At 35.2% G+C, this 18715-nt stretch overlaps 1 protein-coding gene across 4 annotated transcripts in view; it reads left to right on the forward strand.

Moving 5' to 3' along the window:
• Window positions 1–18715, forward strand: part of LOC124353734 — a 388950-nt gene that overhangs the window by 347002 nt on the left and 23233 nt on the right. The window contains exon 4 of one of the 4 annotated variants that reach the window (XM_046803720.1): window positions 6286–9509. The exons of the other annotated variants lie outside the window; for them this stretch is intronic. Within the exon in view, the coding sequence (XP_046659676.1) occupies window positions 6286–6320 (35 nt within the window). The 3' untranslated portion in view covers window positions 6321–9509. Of the gene's footprint in view, window positions 1–6285; window positions 9510–18715 lie in introns of those variants that run through there. 4 annotated transcript variants of the gene reach the window in all.

An 18715-nucleotide genomic window follows, 5' to 3' on the forward strand; every position in this document is an offset into this window, starting at 1 on the left:
ATATTATTTCATTACCTTATTGGTTCAATTTTTCTTTTTAGTGCATTAGTTACTTGTGATGCAATAATTTTTCGAATGCAGTATTATTTCAATACCTTATTGGTTCAATTTTTCTTTGTAGTGCATTAGTTACTTGTGATGCACTAAACAGTAACTAAAGTAGTTTTTTCAAATCCGCTTGAGCCATATTGTAAGCTAGGGTTCATCATTAATACAGATAATTAATTATATGTTTTCGTTTGCCAGCTACTTGCAAAGTATAACGAATATTATTAATCACCAAACGTAATGAGTAAGCTACTATATTATTTATTTAATTATTATGCTCGACTTATAATATTTTGTCAATGTAGAAGATGTACCTCTGCACAGGCTTGCCTTTAGAGGTATATTATATTTCCCAAAATATAAAAAAAAGATGAATTATTTAGAGCTGAGGGAGAGTATTTTAAGTATGTTAGTTAACCAAAACGTGTTTTTTATTTTTTATTTTAATTTTAGTACATTCTAGGAAAACAGTTAAGTTTAAACTTTTAGATTATATTGATGTCTATGTAAATATTAATATTTTAATTTTGTGAGCTTCAATTATCTTAGTGTAAATCTTATAGCATATTTTTCTGGTCGACACCCTGGCAGGTCAAGGACTTTATTGTATACATATCTGTTATTGTTTATTATGTATTAACTATGTTTTATTTTTGGGAAATAAATATTTTCTTTCTTCTTTTTCTTTCTTTCTTTCTTCTAAATCTGATTGAACGTGTATGTGTATGTGAAAATCCTTATTACTTCGTGCAGTATTATATCAGTATTTTCAACTGAATAGTTTTTCTATAGATACGAACATTTTCTATTGAAACTTAAGGGATAGATTTTTGTATGAGTTTCAATTGAGTAATAGGATTTTTTATCATTGTCTGAAAATTGATTAGGTTTGATAACAGTCAACTGAAGCATCAATATTGTATTTCCAGTGTAAAGTTGTAAGTGCCTCAGATCTACGTGAAGTTTAATTTAACGTGTTTATAACCGGCCACGAGGTCCTCCTGGCGGAGTGGAAGTGACAAGGTCTGTCGTACAGTTTCCGTAGACGTCGCTGCCCCTTTTAATCAAGTCCACGTGGACACTGATTGCGAGCAGAGTAAACAAGGAGGACAAGTTGATCAGGGGCGGTCAGTCGAGGGTGATTAGCTGCTGCTTCAGGTTGATGGCCAAGGAGGGCGGGGAGGACAGGACTGGACGAGACGGTTGTCCTTCACAGACACAACTTTCATAATTAAGTAGATACTCGTAAATAATGTGAACAATTTTAGTAAGTGGCGCTCGTAATACAGGCTAGAGATTTGAAAGATTTGGTGACCTTTAAAGCTAAAATTAAATAAAAATTCTTTATACAGGCAAAGTTAGGGCCGCATGGCCCTTTCTTACACTTAACCTGCGACAACGTAAAATTAAATTAAAATTAATTAAATATTACCTTAAGAATAATGATTAAAGAAATAATTGCATTAAAACAACGAGGAGAAATTAATAATATATTTTTAACATGAAAATGAAAATTTAACAAAGTAATGAATTGACTACTTCTATAATTCTTAAAAACGTATTAAATAAAATTATACTTTTAATATGCAAATAAAACTAAATTAATTATTATAACTAGTTATTGCTAATAAGTTTTAACTTTTATTACACACAATCTCACATTCATCCCTCTGCGAGTGTCACGCCCACAGCATTTCAGACCGAACCTGCCTCGGTTAACCTCTTAAGATACATATCTTTCAGTTTCGCCACAAACCGGGAACGGCTTTCGATAGAAGTAATTGTTTTGGGAAGGGCATTCCAAAACCTACAAGTCATTGTCACTGCAGTGTTTTGCGTGTGTCAAAGTTGGTGTTAAATGTTGGGCAAGAATACGCCAACTACCCCCAACCGATGTTGTTATTTACCTTTCTTTTTACTTAACCATGAACACAGCTTGTAAACTTATTGTTGCTTGAGCTTTTAGTATTAAGAAGCTCGTGTACACAATTAAGGCTAGTATTTAGTGGTATTTATTACTTTAAAGTACTTGAACTCAACGCCAAGGGAGGTTAACTCTTCTTCGAGTGAAATCCGTCTAATTTACATATAATGTAGGTATGATGGGAAGCGTAGATTTGATACGAATTTCTCGAACTCCATTTTACTTTCCGCTTAGTTTAGCGTCTGAAATCTGACACTGTCCCAGACTTAACTCCTGGAATTTGGAGTCAACATACGTCTGAAGGTGAATCTTAGAGTATTAACTACAGGATATCAAGAGAGAGAGAGTTCTGTATGTAAATCTATTATCGTGGAGTTTATCACCAACAAACACAACGCTGACAAACATGAACACTGACAGTGAGCGCGTAGTGTGGTTAGTGTAAGTTGGGAGTAAGGATTCCGAGTTAGTAAAACGCAAACAAGGTGAAACGCAAACCTTCGTTAGCGAAAAGACAAATGAAAACCGAGTGGAAAGTTGGCGCGGCGAGATAGAACTACAAACTAAGTTTGAAGCGGTAACGGTTTGCACAATCGGCTCCCAACTTTGCTGATGTAATTAGCTGCCTGTATCGTAGTCCGGTAATGGCTCCTTGTGATTGTTAATTGATTTGCGCGTTAACAACGCCTTGGGCATCTATTGTTGTCTGACCCTCAAATCTAGCATGAAAGCCGAAGTGGATTTGTGTTTTAGAGGATCTACAAACTAAGTGTGAATCGGTAACGGTTTGCACAATTGGCTCCCAACTTTGCTGATGTAATTAGCTGCCTGTATCGTAGTCCGGTAATGGCTCCTTGTGATTGTTAATTGATTTGCGCGTTAACAACGCCTTGGGCATCTATTGTTGTCTGACCCTCAAATCTAGCATGAAAGCCGAAGTGGATTTGTGTTTTAGAGGATCTACAAACTAAGTGTGAATCGGTAACGGTTTGCACAATCGGCTCCCAACTTTGCTGATGTAATTAGCTGCCTGTATCGTAGTCCGGTAATGGCTCCTTGTGATTGTTAATTGATTTGCGCGTTAACAACGCCTTGGGCATCTATTGTTGTCTGACCCTCAAATCTAGCATGAAAGCCGAAGTGGATTTGTGTTTTAGAGGATCTACAAACTAAGTGTGAATCGGTAACGGTTTGCACAATCGGCTCCCAACTTTGCTGATGTAATTAGCTGCCTGTATCGTAGTCCGGTAATGGCTCCTTGTGATTGTTAATTGATTTGCGCGTTAACAACGCCTTGGGCATCTATTGTTGTCTGAATCTCAAATCTAGCATGAAAGCCGAAGTGGATTTGTGTTTTAGAGGATCTACAAACTAAGTGTGAATCGGTAACGGTTTGCACAATTGGCTCCCAACTTTGCTGATGTAATTAGCTGCCTGTATCGTAGTCCGGTAATGGCTCCTTGTGATTGTTAATTGATTTGCGCGTTAACAACGCCTTGGGCATCTATTGTTGTCTGAATCTCAAATCTAGCATGAAAGCCGAAGTGGATTTGTGTTTTAGAGGATCTACAAACTAAGTGTGAATCGGTAACGGTTTGCACAATCGGCTCCCAACTTTGCTGATGTAATTAGCTGCCTGTATCGTAGTCCGGTAATGGCTCCTTGTGATTGTTAATTGATTTGCGCGTTAACAACGCCTTGGGCATCTATTGTTGTCTGAATCTCAAATCTAGCATGAAAGCCGAAGTGGAGCTGTGTTTTAGAGGATCTACAAACTAAGTGTGAATCGGTAACGGTTTGCACAATCGGCTCCCAACTTTGCTGATGTAATTAGCTGCCTGTATCGTAGTCCGGTAAATGGCTCCTTGTGATTGTTAATTGATTTGCGCATTAACAACGCTTGGGCATCTATTGTTTCTGAATCTCAAATCTAGCATGAAAGCCGAAGTGGATTTGTGTTTTAGAGGATCTACAAACTAAGTGTGAATCGGTAACGGTTTGCACAATCGGCTCTCAACTTTGCTGATGTAATTAGCTGCCTGTATCGTAGTCCGGTAATGGCTCCTTGTGATTGTTAATTGATTTGCGCATTAACAACGCCTTGGGCATCTATTGTTGTCTGACCCTCAAATCTAGCATGAAAGCCGAAAAGTGGATTTGTGTTTTAGAGGATCTACAAAGTAAGTTGAAGCGGTAACGGTTTGCACAATCGGCTCCCAACTTTGCTGATGTAATTAGCTGCCTTGTATCGTAGTCCGGTAATGGCTCCTTGTGATTGTTAATTGATTTGCGCGTTAACAACGCTTGGGCATCTATTGTTGTCTGAATCTCAAATCTAGCATGAAAGCCGAAGTGGATTTGTGTTTTAGAGGATCTACAAAATTAAGTGTGAATCGGTAACGGTTTGCACAATCGGCTCTCAACTTTGCTGATATAATTAGCTACCTGTATCGTAGTCCGGTAATGGCTCCTTGTGATTGTTAATTGATTTGCGCATTAACAACGCTTGGGCATCTATTGTTGTCTGAATCTCAAATCTAGCATGAAAGCCGAAAAGGATCTGTGTTTTAGATAACTACAAAGTAAGTTGGAAGCGGTAACGGTTTGCACAATCGGCTCCCAACTTTGCTGATGTAATTATCTGCCTTGTATCGTAGTCCGGTAATGGCTCCTTGTGATTGTTAATTGATTTGCGCGTTAACAACGCCTTGGGGATCTATTCTTGTCGGATCCTCTAGTCATTCATGTAGCTGTGTGTTAGGTATGGGATGTTTACTAATTCCACTAGTTAAGCTTGTAAGTTGTTTTATGAGAGTATAAAAGTTCTACACATATTATAATATTACTTGTATAAATTTTACTTGATAGTAACGTTGAAAACTCTTCCCCATTTTCTCTGTTTTAAATGTCATAATATACAAACTTGTTCGTTTTTATCCAGAATTTGTTTAAGTCAATAGAGTAGATTTCAAAATTGAGTATTTTATATTTTCCTTTTAGTGTCAGTTATTTGTAATGTACAGTCTATATTTTGTAAGAAGTGTTTTAAAACCAAATTACATATGGAACTTTAATGAACTACATGCCATTTTGAAATCAAAACTATAAAATAAATTAATAGACAAGGAAGTTTACGCAAAATAGTTTATTTATTTCTAAAAAGCGAACATTCGGATTGAAAGTAGATACTATAAAAAAACTTATGTTATTTACGATGTTTATAGACTGATTTTTGTAAAATACTTGAAAATGGCCATTACAGAATTTACTTGGAGCATTTAGAAATCCTTCAGGAACTCTTTGTTTGAAGTTTGTTTTTGACGATAGAAGGATTGTGAAGAAAACAGGATTTTTCTGGGCATTTGTCATCGTTCAGTGATACAATACAATCAGTAACACTACTGAGCTATTTGGTTGGCTGGAGAGTGCAGACCTATTGTGACCTGTAGTTTGTAGTACAGTTTTAATAAGTAGCGTTTAGTTTTTATATAAGTGCATGTTTTAGAGTTTGTGTGCATGGTTAGATACACAAAATTGCTGTTGTTATTCCTGACTTATGCGTGTCACAACGCTATGGTATGTTTTGTTTACTTTAACCTAGATTTTAGTCATGTATCAGTTTAGTCATTTACCTGAAGAAGAGATCGGAATTACAGATCTCGAAACGTAGTGTTACTAATTGTACCGTATCATTGACCGATGGCAAATGTCCGGAGAAATCCTGTTTCCTTCACTTCAGGAACAAAATATATTGTAGTTTCTCTTTTCATGTGGAAGTTTTAACTTAGCACGAGGCGACATTTGAGGGTGCATAATCACACACATGTATACCTTTCATACCTGAAGACTGAGTCTCACATAAATGAAATAAAATAAAATATTAATATAAAATGAAATGTAGAACAAACAGAAATATAACGCCTCAATTTGAACTTTATGTACTTCTGTAGGACCATTAGCATTGTTTAAGTGAAGCCTACATACTGCAGAAAAGTTGGGTTGTTTTTTTAACATTATACCCCGAACGTACGCTTTTATGTATTTTTTGACACTAACTTGATTCAAAGAGCATTTTAAAAGTGTAAATGTGTTAATTTAGTAGTACTAAAAGCAATATACTAAATATATTAGCAAATTTTAAGGTTATTGGTAAAGCATCGAATCAAATTTGGTTGGGATTTCTACAACTCTTCCAGTGATTTATATACCTTGTTGTTGCTGATTCAAAGAGTATAAAATACGAGGCTTGTATTGTGTCGCTAGTATTTTGTTTTATCTTCTGCTGTGCTAATTTTTGTCTTATATTGTTTCAGGTATGTATCAGGCTCTTGTTACAGCTTTCGGGTGAGTGATTTATGTATGGCACGATTATTATGTCACATATGCTGTTTGGAACCTACCCGTCTTCTGATGCGAGATTTTACACTTAATAAATTATAATCCGGTGTTGGATCGCCGATCACGTTTTTGACGGGATGGCCGCGGCAGGGGTATAATGAGGTCATTGTGTAATGAGGTCAACGCTTCCCCTCACCTCACCCCCCCCCCTCCCGGTTTATGTTATCGACCCTTACGATCCGGGTTGCCTCCGGTTTGCGATACCACGTGAGGTGTCACGTAATGGCCGGGTTCCATGTATGTGGCGTATGTAATCCTCAACTTAAACCACCTTTCGTTCACAATCACTCCTTGTTATGTGGCATTATATCGCTGTTACGAATGTTCAGTGTATCGGATAAATATGACGTAGCTAGTCGATATGTTTTTCGTCGACACCTAAAGAAACTGCCAGTTTAACGGTGCCTTCAATATTTATGAATGCAATTCCTGATTTTGTTCACGTGCTTGTGTGTAGTTTAGTCTGGCGGAGGCGGCGCGGCGCTGTTCTTAGATTCCAATATAAGAAGATTTACTGTAGTATGCGTGTTTTATACAAAACCGAGAGAATGGTAGTAGTTTTATAACTCGTAAATCATATAATTATACATATCCGTGAGTTACAAAATTTCCCGCTTAGAGTTACAAAATGAAATTTAAGTATTTATATATAAGACATGTATAGGTTAAATCAAACTCAGATATAATTCATTTATTATTTTTATGAATGTTGTCACTAAGGGTTTTTTATTAATAAAGTGTTAGTAAATTATTGATTGGCGATAACAGTAACAACAATACTGGAATGGATCAAAAGACTGATTTTTTTTTATAAAAGAAGTGGCAAAAACTAGAACGTTACACGAAGCAAGCGGTATATTACTCAATATTACGAGACCATAACTCATGTTAAATGTTGCGAAAATAATTCAGCAGGAGAGGGAATGAATTCTGTTCATTTTCACACCTAATGCTACACTGCGTCACGTTTCTTGTTTTAGATGATGTCACATTCTAGACAGTCGGTGTCACATAAAACAGGTTATCGCGGTGTAGCAGTACATCTTTGCTCTACTCCTTGCTATATTATTGGCTCACACAAATTACTTTAACATTTGAGTAAGTTTCAAGGGTATATCAGTTAGCAAGTTCGTACTAAAACTTAGTCACTGTTCCGGCTGCATTAAATATTATATGTGATAAATTATGTTAACAAAACACATTCACAGCATTGCAATAGATATGCTGTAGATTTTACCGTTTCCGAATGGTAGCATAATTGCTGTAGCAGGTATAAAGTATAAATACTGTATTTGTTCCATTTTCTAAGTAGATTTTAACGTTTCCGAATGGTAGCATAATTGCTATAGCAAGTATAAAGTATAAATACTGCATTTGTTCCATTTTCTAAGTAGATTTTAACGTTTCCGAATGGTAGCATAATTGCTATAGCAGGTATAAAGTATAAATACTGTATTTGTTCCATTTTCTAAGTAGATTTTAACGTTTCCGAATGGTAGCATAATTGCTATAGCAGGTATAAAGTATAAATACTGTATTTGTTCCATTTTCTAAGTAGATTTTAACGTTTCCGACTGGTAGCATAATTGCTATAGCAGGTATAAAGTATAAATACTGTATTTGTTCCATTTCCAGAACTAGAGAGTAAGATCATATAGAAATTTATTCAGTTAATGTTCACCCTTTATTCAAAAATAGGGAGGGGGAGAGCTTTAAGAGTAGATCACATTTATTGCAGAAATATCACCTTAAAGTTCTATCTCCTGATTCTCCCACGCCTCATTATGGAGCATACCGGAGTGGTTTTGGACTTAAATAACGTCTTAAGGAGATTGTATTGCGTATCTTCAAAGCAAGTTTGAACACTCTTAACTGTTAAAATATTACTGTGTGAGGGGAAAACTTTTGGGATGCTCAGTATACGAAAACTATCACTAAGGTAAAAATTGTATCCAGTTATTATTGCAGTAGAGAGAACAGTCCAGTAGCCATGCACAGTAGGGTATAAGCTGAAATGTGTGTCAGATGCATCCATACCGAACGTTAAACATGACGCTAACTGGTGCTGTTATAACGTAGCCAGAGGCTGGTTGTAGCATTCTAAACTTGTTACCTTGCATTCCAATACCAGACCTAGGTGGCCAATGACAAAACACTATTTCTGCTTTAATTTCGATACTAATTCCAATCTGATTGAACTGATTACATAGTTTTTTGCGAACGTTTTATGTCAAGCGACGTCGATATGTGTTATGGGTGTGGGGTAGTAGCTGCAGGTGTAGGTTCACACGGCTTTGCTGACTAATAGGCTCAAGAGAACTTTTTACAAGTACCAAATACAGCATTGGATCTCACTATATTGTTTGTCACATTTAGTAATATTTAGAGTTAAAGACAAACGTTTATGTATCTAAATTATTTAAATTTGAAATCCTCAACACGAATACACACCTTCACACGTATTTGTACGTTGATTACTTGCTTGGTTTGATTACTTATTACGTATAATTAGATTATTTTATTAATAAAGTATACATACAGTGGGGAATTTTATTAATATATTTATATACATAAGTGATGATAACTGTTCAACATGGATTGTTGTAGTTTTTCGTCGATTTAGGAATGCAGTAGTTGAATTTATTGAACTTGTATTCTTTTTGTTTCTTACAATTATGGAGCTAATTGAAAACCAAGAAATGCAAGAGCTGACATTGCGAAAACCGAGCTGAGATGTCCGCTATTATTCATGGTATGGTTTAGTAACTAGTGTAAGCGTACGCCGCGAGCGACGGAACAGAGAACACTGTTTAGATTTCAAGCACCATACGTGGAAAATATTCAAATTGATGCTAGTAATTAATATAACTCAAATTAACGGCCTCCACGAGTGTGACAGTATTGCCCCATATTTCTGTCTTTTTATCTTTAATCTCATTAGAGCAAAATCATAAACTGTAGGTAGATTCATTCAAGCCAATACTCTTAAAACAGAGGCGTAATTTTTTGTTTAGTTTGCTGTTGACGAAGCCATCGTTATGTGTTGTTACAAAAGTTATAACAGAACGTTTCGAAGATTGGTATATATCCTCTTCATCAGGTGGGAAGGTACATACAAAAATAAAGAACAGAAAGAATAAAAGGGAAAGAAAAGGGTTCAAACATACCCAAAAGCTGCTTGGAGTCTAGTCCTGTCGTTGTCACTGCAGAGAATACAAGTCCCGAGCACAAGTCACGAGTACGAGAAACACAATCACACATCACACCGGCACGGATGGAAGTGGGATACTGTCACACCACGTGTCGCGCGTATCAGACTTCGCTGATGTTGCTTTCAGAATTTCAAGTCTAGCTCATTTTATTCCCGTGATATCCTGTCTAGTAGAAAGACAGATAAACATACTGGATACAATTTTGTTTCTTTCCTCCGTCAGACAGAACATTGACTTCCACTATTCGTTTTTTATTTAGGCTGTATGAATAAGACTGTTACATGTTGAATTCCGATATAATTGTACTCAGTTTGTTTACAAAATGATTTCCTCTGCTATTGTATCGCAGCCATCGTGGTTACCCATAAGACCATTGTGAAAATATTCGCTAACGCTCAGCCAAATCCCACTGGGTAATCATCGAACTCGGTGCTGCTCATATAAAAATAAACCTTTAAGCAAACCTCCCAGTCATTTCGTTTTCGAAAAAACGTGCAGACAGACAGACAGATACACAGAGAGACAGAAATGAAATGTTTTCAGCCGCTCAAGTAATAGGCTTCGCTAACGCTCAGCCAATCATTTCTATACGTCAATCGTCGGTTTTAACACTTATTGTTTAAACTGTATTTTTTTGCTATTGTGTATGGTACAGGTATGAGGCTCGTGTGATGCTGGAACCAGTGTTAGCACGAATTGCTGATAAACAATCAATAGGAGTTCCTAGTATCTAGAAGCTCCGTAACTCCTAAAAAAAGATTGTAGTCTCTAAAACTTCCCTTAGCCCGTTTTGGGCACTGGAATCTCTCGAAGTCTGTAGTGTCTCGGCCTCTGTGATTTGCGGATGTTTGATGATAGTGATTCTGGCACCGGGCCTCACATTTCTTACTAGCACTCCAGTAGTGGTCTTTTCACTTTTCCCTACACACAGACGCGCTATGCTAAATATAACCTGTCCAGGTAGAGATTGCGCGAGTGCTAATCACTGTGAACTTCCTCCCCGCCGACAAGTGGAAGGTAGGGGTCAGTTTCATGACTCGACTCCGGGAGATCTCAAAGAGGCCGTAGAAAGCACTTCTGTTAATATTTAGATCAAAGGCATCTTAAACTCAAAGGCGCTCTTAGTTACTTTTCTCTGCTCAAAATGGTGTACTGTACTTTTTAATTAATAACCAAGAACACTTGACGAAGAAGATAAAAAGTTTACGGTTTATTGATACCACCACGGTTCTCTTATCTTTTAGAGCACACTTCTATAAGCTGCAATAAATATTTAACATTGTTCACCAAATATTATCATTATTATTTTTCCCTCTCAGAAAGGAAAATTGAGTGAACAAGACGTATACATGGTATAGCCATAGACTTAATGTTATCGTATAAAATTCAAAGACTCAGAGTTAACCTATTTATGTAATGTTGGTCATTATTTTTAGGCAGTTTTTAGGCATGTGTGTTTTCTTAAGTGGGCATAATATGTTTTTAAAAGAAAAAGCTTCTTTACGCTCTTTTATATTGTCGTTTTGTTGGTTAATTAAATTCGTTTTTGACAAGGATATAAAAATATGACCTTTTGGTCTAAATAAACGATGAGCTGTTTCTAATTGTCCATATTACGTAAAGCAAAATTTATAATCCATATACTTCTTCAAGATTTCAATTATAATCATATATGTACATTTTCAAATCGACAAATATTTTTTTTTTTATTATTTGGACTTGAGTTGAACACTCAATATTTAAGGAGAGTTTCCAAATTTATAATTTACTAAGTAGTTTAAAAAATTTTAAATGACTGTGTGTATATATATATATATATATATATGTATATGTGTCTCTGTGTGAATTTAAATTTCTATTGGAATAATTCTGGTGATATAAAAATTATATGTCTGATTTGTATTTCTTGGTTGTAAATATTTCTAAGTGCGGCTGGTAGTATTATACCTCGCTACATATAAAAAATATATATAATATTTAGCTTTGTTTTCTAAAACAGTTTCCATTGAGATGCAAAGAGTAATTTCCAGGTGCCAATTTACAACCTGCTAGAACGAAATATTTTTACTCACTGGAGGCATTTGTTGAGTAAGACAAAAATAACCTTGTATGTCGTTATGGAGTCAATTTGCACTTCTTGAAAATTTAAACTAGCGCACAATTCTACAAGAATCGGGCATAAAACTATTGAGTTTTACTTTTTTTGTCCGTATTTAATTAATTAAATAAGTTTCATATTCAAATTAATACAGATTTTTTTTCTTTTGATGTATTTTGAACCCATACTATGTCTCATCAGATCCTTTTTTATTGTATTAGACATGTTGATTCATGCTTACATTTGAACTTGTCCAGTGACCCTGTTACAGCCGACTTTAGCAACTAAAAAGACATCAGTGAAAAAAATAAATGTAGATCTTACTTTGATTTGTTCTCAAAAGTTATTATTTTTATACTCCCTTTACATACTCCTCTAAGAACTCTGAACCTTTACCTTATGCATATCTAAGCCATAGGTATAGCACATAAATAGGTATTGGATTTGAACATTTTGTCTGAAACTCTTTTATTCACAGCACCTAACCGTAGCTCTGTCAGTTTAACGATAAAGAACAGTTGACATTTACACACCGTGATGTTTTTAAAATGGATGGTTTCAGTAATTACAAGTAAAAGGAACCAGTATTTCAATATTTACAACGAAAACAACCACCGCGCCGTTTTCTCCGAAGAAAGAAGCGCATTTTCCCCGGTTCAGATAACCCGGCTGGTAATTCTCGACGCCGAACAAAAGGTTGGATAAAGTGCGGGCATTAGTCGCCTGTAAATTACGCCGGTCCAATTCTCCACAGGTGCCGAACTTGGATTTATTGTCGCCAACTTTCCTCTCCGTGGGCCCCGCTTTCACGAGCAAGAAACAGGATTGTATTAGACTTTTGTTTGTGAAGTGTACTATTTTATAATTTATACACAAATCCGTCGAGGATTTTACACAGTTTATTCATTTTAACGTTATTTTGTCTGTTTCTTCAAATCTTGCTAGGTATTAATCATCGGTGCTTTTTTTCTGACTAATATTTTAAGGTTATTAAACAAACCATTTACCGAGTCTGTCTGAATTGAGACCAAACGTGTAGAAGGTTTTAAAGTAATACTTTTGCAATAAATTAGGCCTTTGGTTGCATCGTTTCTCAACAATTTAAAATATATCATTTACTTTTTAATCATGTCATATTCCGTAGCACTTTCAGAAGACAGTACTTCTCCAATGTTGCATTGCTGCGCTATTACTCAGCCAATCCGTATATTCGGGTACCTTATCCATAACCATAGACAAAAATAATTAAGAGTAATTTAAAATACTAATTTCACTATGAAAATAAATTATACTTTTAAGTATTTTTTCGTATTTTTAGGTTTCATTGTAAATTAGAATTGATAGATAAATTTGCATTACTAACTCCCGTTTTTCTTATTTTGAATGCGTACTGGTACCAATAATCCCGACTCCTGTTCAATTCGCTTGTATCCCACATGTGTGAGATTTACGGACTCAAAGTAGCCTCTAACTGCCTACATATAGTGTTGTTGCCGATTTAAGTTCACATGGCTGTTTCAAAATATCTAGGCTAAGATATTTCTCAGCTGAAGTGCAGAAATTAGATCCAAACTGATGAAGTTAACTTTGCAATCTGAGAGAGTTGTATTCCGTGACAAAAAATCGTGCACGATAGCACGATATTGGGAACTTAGTGTCAAGTGAGCTGCAAGCTCTCTATATTATATGGCTCAGCACTCCACACCCAAATGTGACGAACTCTGGTCATTTGTAGCCGTGTTAGTAGGTTGTTGATCACACGTTAACGAACTGATTCGGAATTCCATGTTAACCAGAGTTCACCCACTGTCTGTCAAACTAAGTGGTGTTTTAAATAGCTGCTCTGATATGTACAATCAGAAAAGGCCGTTTGAGATGGTTGTGGTCGGTCGCGCGTCAAGTATTTTTACTAAAAACATTCTAATATGTGAAAGTTGCATGGTTTTAAAATTTAACCTTTTTACTACTACGCAAAGAAACGCCCTCAATCACAAAATATCATACTATATTGTGTTAAGTATATACGTCATCATAAACTATTGTGTGTAAGTTTCGTATTGTTATGAATACAGCTGATAATAAATCGCAAAAAACCTTACTAACGAATTATTTTGATTAGAATTATGCTGCCTAGTAAAATGTATTTGTGTTTTCGCGCAATAATTCAAACACTTTCAGATTCAGAGCTATCTAATTTTATTTCTTATACTGTTTCAAATACTACACATTTAAGGCGAGGATTTGTGATCACATTAATTTGTTTCCCTTTAGTGGAACTTGAAATGTGCCTTGACTTATTCCTCGTGAGACTGCTTTGGCTACCTACAGTAGTATGTGCCTCAACAAGTGTACGTGACGCTCGCCTGCAATACCCGCTGTACACGGATGCATGTATATTGCCGCGTAGCGCCGTGCCGCAGTGCTGCATCAAGTGCAAGTCTGCTTTGCATCGTCAAAAGTTTGGAGACTAGTATGAACGATAATTTTAACCACGATACAAAAAAAGCACACGAAATCTTTTAATAAATTATTTAATTTTTCATAGCCTAGTAATATTGTTCTTTGATAAGGAAACGCACGCAACACTATTTTATAATTCATTTTGTTGTTAAAATCAGCTGTTTGAACATAGGACTGCCAAACCGGTAATTACAATGGTTTTGTCAGGGAAAGAGATGTTTAAATAGGGAAAGTAATGTTTGTAAGAGGAAAATCAGCTGACTTAGTCACAAGGAAAACTATTACTTTCGCATATCTCAACTGTATTGGAAAGTAACCTATTACCATATATAATATAGAAAAATAATTTCTATGCTCAAATTCGTCTTCAATTATATGTTTGCAATGTATTTCAGGGTTATTGCACACTCCACATAGTCATTGCAATAAAATTAACAACCTAGCTGTCTTTACTGTTTCCCTGGTTTTGGACTTTGTGAACAATACATTTAAATGTGCATTAAAAAAAAAAAAAAAAAAAGGTAAGTAAAGGCGTTGTATCGCAGCGCAAAGAGAACAAGTAGGAGGTATTTTATGTTCCAAACTCTGTACTGGAAAATATCGAAATTGTAATGCTGCCAAAAGGCTCATTTAGAAACAAAAGTACACTATCCGATGCTTTTATTCTTAAAAATACAATGCGAATTTTAAAATCTGGTCCACACAATAATATGATACTTATTTTTAGTCTTGGTTGCGTTAATATGTATCTGGACAACAATACATTTTCTGCTACGACTTTATTGTTTGAACTTGGAAAAACCACTAAAGAAACAATTCAAGAAACATTTTTTATATGAATAAACATTAGATTTATTTTACTAAACACTTTATTGAAAAACAATTGATCAGATTTTCAAACGGTGTTTGTTCATAATCTAGACATCTTGATATTGTTACCCTTCGAATATTAGTAAAGTACGTATCTGCTGATCATGTCACTGCGATTCGTCCTTTTGCCAAAACCCTATGTAGAAGGCATCCTCCGCTAATTATATGTACTACGATGTGAGCATCTGAGAACGCTGCCTCTATATTATAAATAATAACTTAAATTATTCAAAGTTTGATGAATAACACACATATAACTTACTACATATAGTGCTGTATTTTGGAGTTGTTTTAACGAGTCATCACAACGCTGCTTGGAGCCCTCACTGTAAATAATACAAGGTATAGAGAATTAGACCACTCATCTACACGTAATCAAGTCTTAATATTAATGACTGACAAAATTACCAACTAAGGAATTTCCTATGTGAAATACGTATTTTGGATTTAGAATTGGCGGAATCGTTATCAGTACTTTTATTCAAGCAACGTTTTGGCTGAAAATTGCTATCATAAACATTACGGTAATCTCGTATAAAACTAAATTTAAGAGATCTCCTTTCGTTTTCTTGGATTCTAATGTCAACTACACCTCAATGTCATCTATTACGACTGAAATTATTGTCTTCTCTTGTATCCTAAATTTCTAGTGATTTTAATATAAATTTAATATTTGCAAAGAGTACTCAAACCAATTTTCTTTACTGAAAAATATTTATAATGTATTTACTAATCAAATTATTGCACAAATACGAATTGTTTAAAAGATTTTTGACACGGAACTTAACACTTTTCAATGAGAAGAAACTTGATGAGATAAGAGGAAGGGTACATTTTGTTTTAAAAGCTACGCTCATTTAAAGTTGTTTTAATGGGATCCTGGTTTTACCTTCCCTTTGATGAAATTTTGGGCTTCTCGAATATTCGATTAAATTATACGTTGTCTTTATAATCGCGACATGCAGGATTTTTATGCATCCTGCACCACTTGAATATGCCATCTGGACTCATTAGTTTTATTACGGTGTAACGGCAATACAACGCAAGTACAGGAAAGGACGCTCAGCCTTGTACGGGAAGAATAAAAACAAATATTAAGCTAGGATTCTGAATATGCTATATATTGCCAGGATATAATCCATATCCTTTTGAATTATATTTATCCCAGATCTTAAAATTGAATCTTTACGTAATGCATATGTTTTTATTGGAAGTAGACAATCATTTATGTACCGGTAATATAAATTGAATGTTATAGAAAACAAATGCACTGTATATAGAATAGACGTTTATTGATATCCAATGTGATACAAATTGACTAGCAAAGTAAGCATGTATTCTTCAACGTACAATGGAGTTTTCTGATGTATACCTTTTGTAATATGTATGAGATTCAGTCCTCTACCTCACTTGTTGTCGAGTAGCAGTGAATTCATCCTACATGTAGTCAGTAATGTAGTAAAATTTTAACAATAAGTATTCGGATATGCTAAAATATGCTCTGATGTCTTGGAATTAACCAGTTGTTTATGATATTATTTCAGTAATATGAGTTTGGATTAACGTTTTGTTAACACAAAGCAAAACATTCAATTATACAAGTAAATGACTTGATAAGTGATAAAATGTTGCGTGATAGAATGCATTACTAAGGTTTGACATAAATTCATTTATATTGGTAGAAAATTATATGGTAGAACTATGTCTGGGATATTGGAAGAGGTTACAAAAATTGGATATTGACACATCCCTGTTACGAAGATAGCCTTGGTATCGAAAAGGCCTTCAAAACAAAATAATGAAGTGGTTTTTTAAATAGTAGTTGTTTTGTATTTTGAAAATAATTATAACAGAAAACCAATGTATGATCTATCCTCAATATTTATTTGATAAAATTTGTATACGATGCATTTTTCTTGGAAACCTGATATAGACAATTATTTATTTATACTTTAAACTATCTTCAGTCATGAGTGAACAAGAAAGCTGAAGATACCTGAAGAATACCAGTATCGGGCCAGCATTCACTTTAATGGTAACATCTGACACTACTATTATCCTTGCGCTACAAAACCTCACCTTGCGCTACAAATCCTCACATTGCGCAGCAAAAGCTGACTTTGCGCTGCAAAATCCAGTTCCAGCACCCTGTGATGCGCACAGGTAGTGTAGAGCCTGCTTGGCCGTGAAAGTTCCAGGGAAAGATTCTCGGCATCATGTTACCAACGCCTACTCACCTTGCTTTATGAGGAGGTTTGTACAAATTTAAAAGCTTATTAAAGGAGTCCGATAGACCGCAATTGATCAGTTTCTAGTTTTTATGGTTTTTCACTACCATATTACACGGCCCATCTCGAATAAAACACACTAGGAATTGAAGGGCGTTCAATACTCACAGAAATGATTTTTGAACTTGATAAAAAATTATCGTTTGTCTTCCTATCGAGCTTCAATGTAATCTGTGTACAAAATCCATGTGGTTCAGAGTACTGTGCGAGAGACCTACACGTCAGAGAAATTCCTAGCACAGGACATACGTCATCAATTACCCAGAGTAGCTGGATGTCGGTAAGAGGAATTTCGCTTATATTGGTCAAAAATTGTATAGCGATATCCGTGTAATATTAAAACGGGTTTGATGACAGTAACCTTTGAAAATAAGATAAATTATGTTGTAAAGTAGAGAAGTCAAGTTAATTTGTGTTTTAATTTAAAGTTGTATAAACTTTACTTCCGTGATAATTTTTCTTATACTTTATGATGATGCATGTTACTTTATGGGATTTGGCTGAGCGTTAGCGAAACTTTTTACACTGGTCGTAAGGGTAACCTTGATTGCAACAAGAAAATTGTAGAATAAACAAATTGTGAACAATGTGACTACAGTCAATATATAGTAACACACGTAATGAGGTTACTTTGTTGAGTTGGACGCTGAGACTTTCGCAATATTCTCCCGGATCCTTTGTTACTCCATTGTATCGGTTTATTAGTATGTACCTTAAACAATATAAAGTTTGATAATGGTGCATGTCCCTCAGTGGGATTTGGCTGAGCGTTTGGAAATCTTATAACTCGTGTGACATCTCTAAATGGAATCAAACTTTAAATATTTCATATATTTTGCATGGCTTATACTAAGGTGTTGGGCAAAATCATCTTCCTCTACCCTTTGTGTCTTTTTTCTGCTGGATATTTCAAGATATATTTGAGCTATCAACCTGAAATGTTACGTGTATCTTTATTTCTGCATTGGCAACGTCGTTTGTGACTGCGAACGATAGGCGTCGTTCAAGCTTGTCTCTTGGTAGCTGATAAGATTTCCCTTATGTTTATTGTCCGTCTGCCTCTTTTGTCCGCAGAACATCTCGAGAATGGAGTGGTGTAGACTTCAACGAACGAATTAACGCGACATGTGGTCTAGTGTTGGATAAGGTCCTACTTTGATAATTAAGAGATGCTATCTGGTCTGAAAATAGTTCTACTGAAAACAGTTTTGGATAAAGAAGTATTTTGTATATTTTGATATTGAGTTAGCCAGCTGAGAATACTTGCTGGCACTGATGTAATTGGGGAAAACTGCTTGGATTCGGTTTTGAACTCTTCGCTGTTTTAGAAGATATTTCTTCAACGTTTTAGATTTGTTTTCAGTAAGAGAGATGTTTAGGTCGTGCTTCTATTAACGAACACGAAACAAACTAATTA

This window comes from Homalodisca vitripennis, chromosome 2, assembly GCF_021130785.1.
Source record: "Homalodisca vitripennis isolate AUS2020 chromosome 2, UT_GWSS_2.1, whole genome shotgun sequence".
In the NCBI taxonomy this organism is placed as follows: Eukaryota; Metazoa; Arthropoda; class Insecta; order Hemiptera; family Cicadellidae; genus Homalodisca; species Homalodisca vitripennis.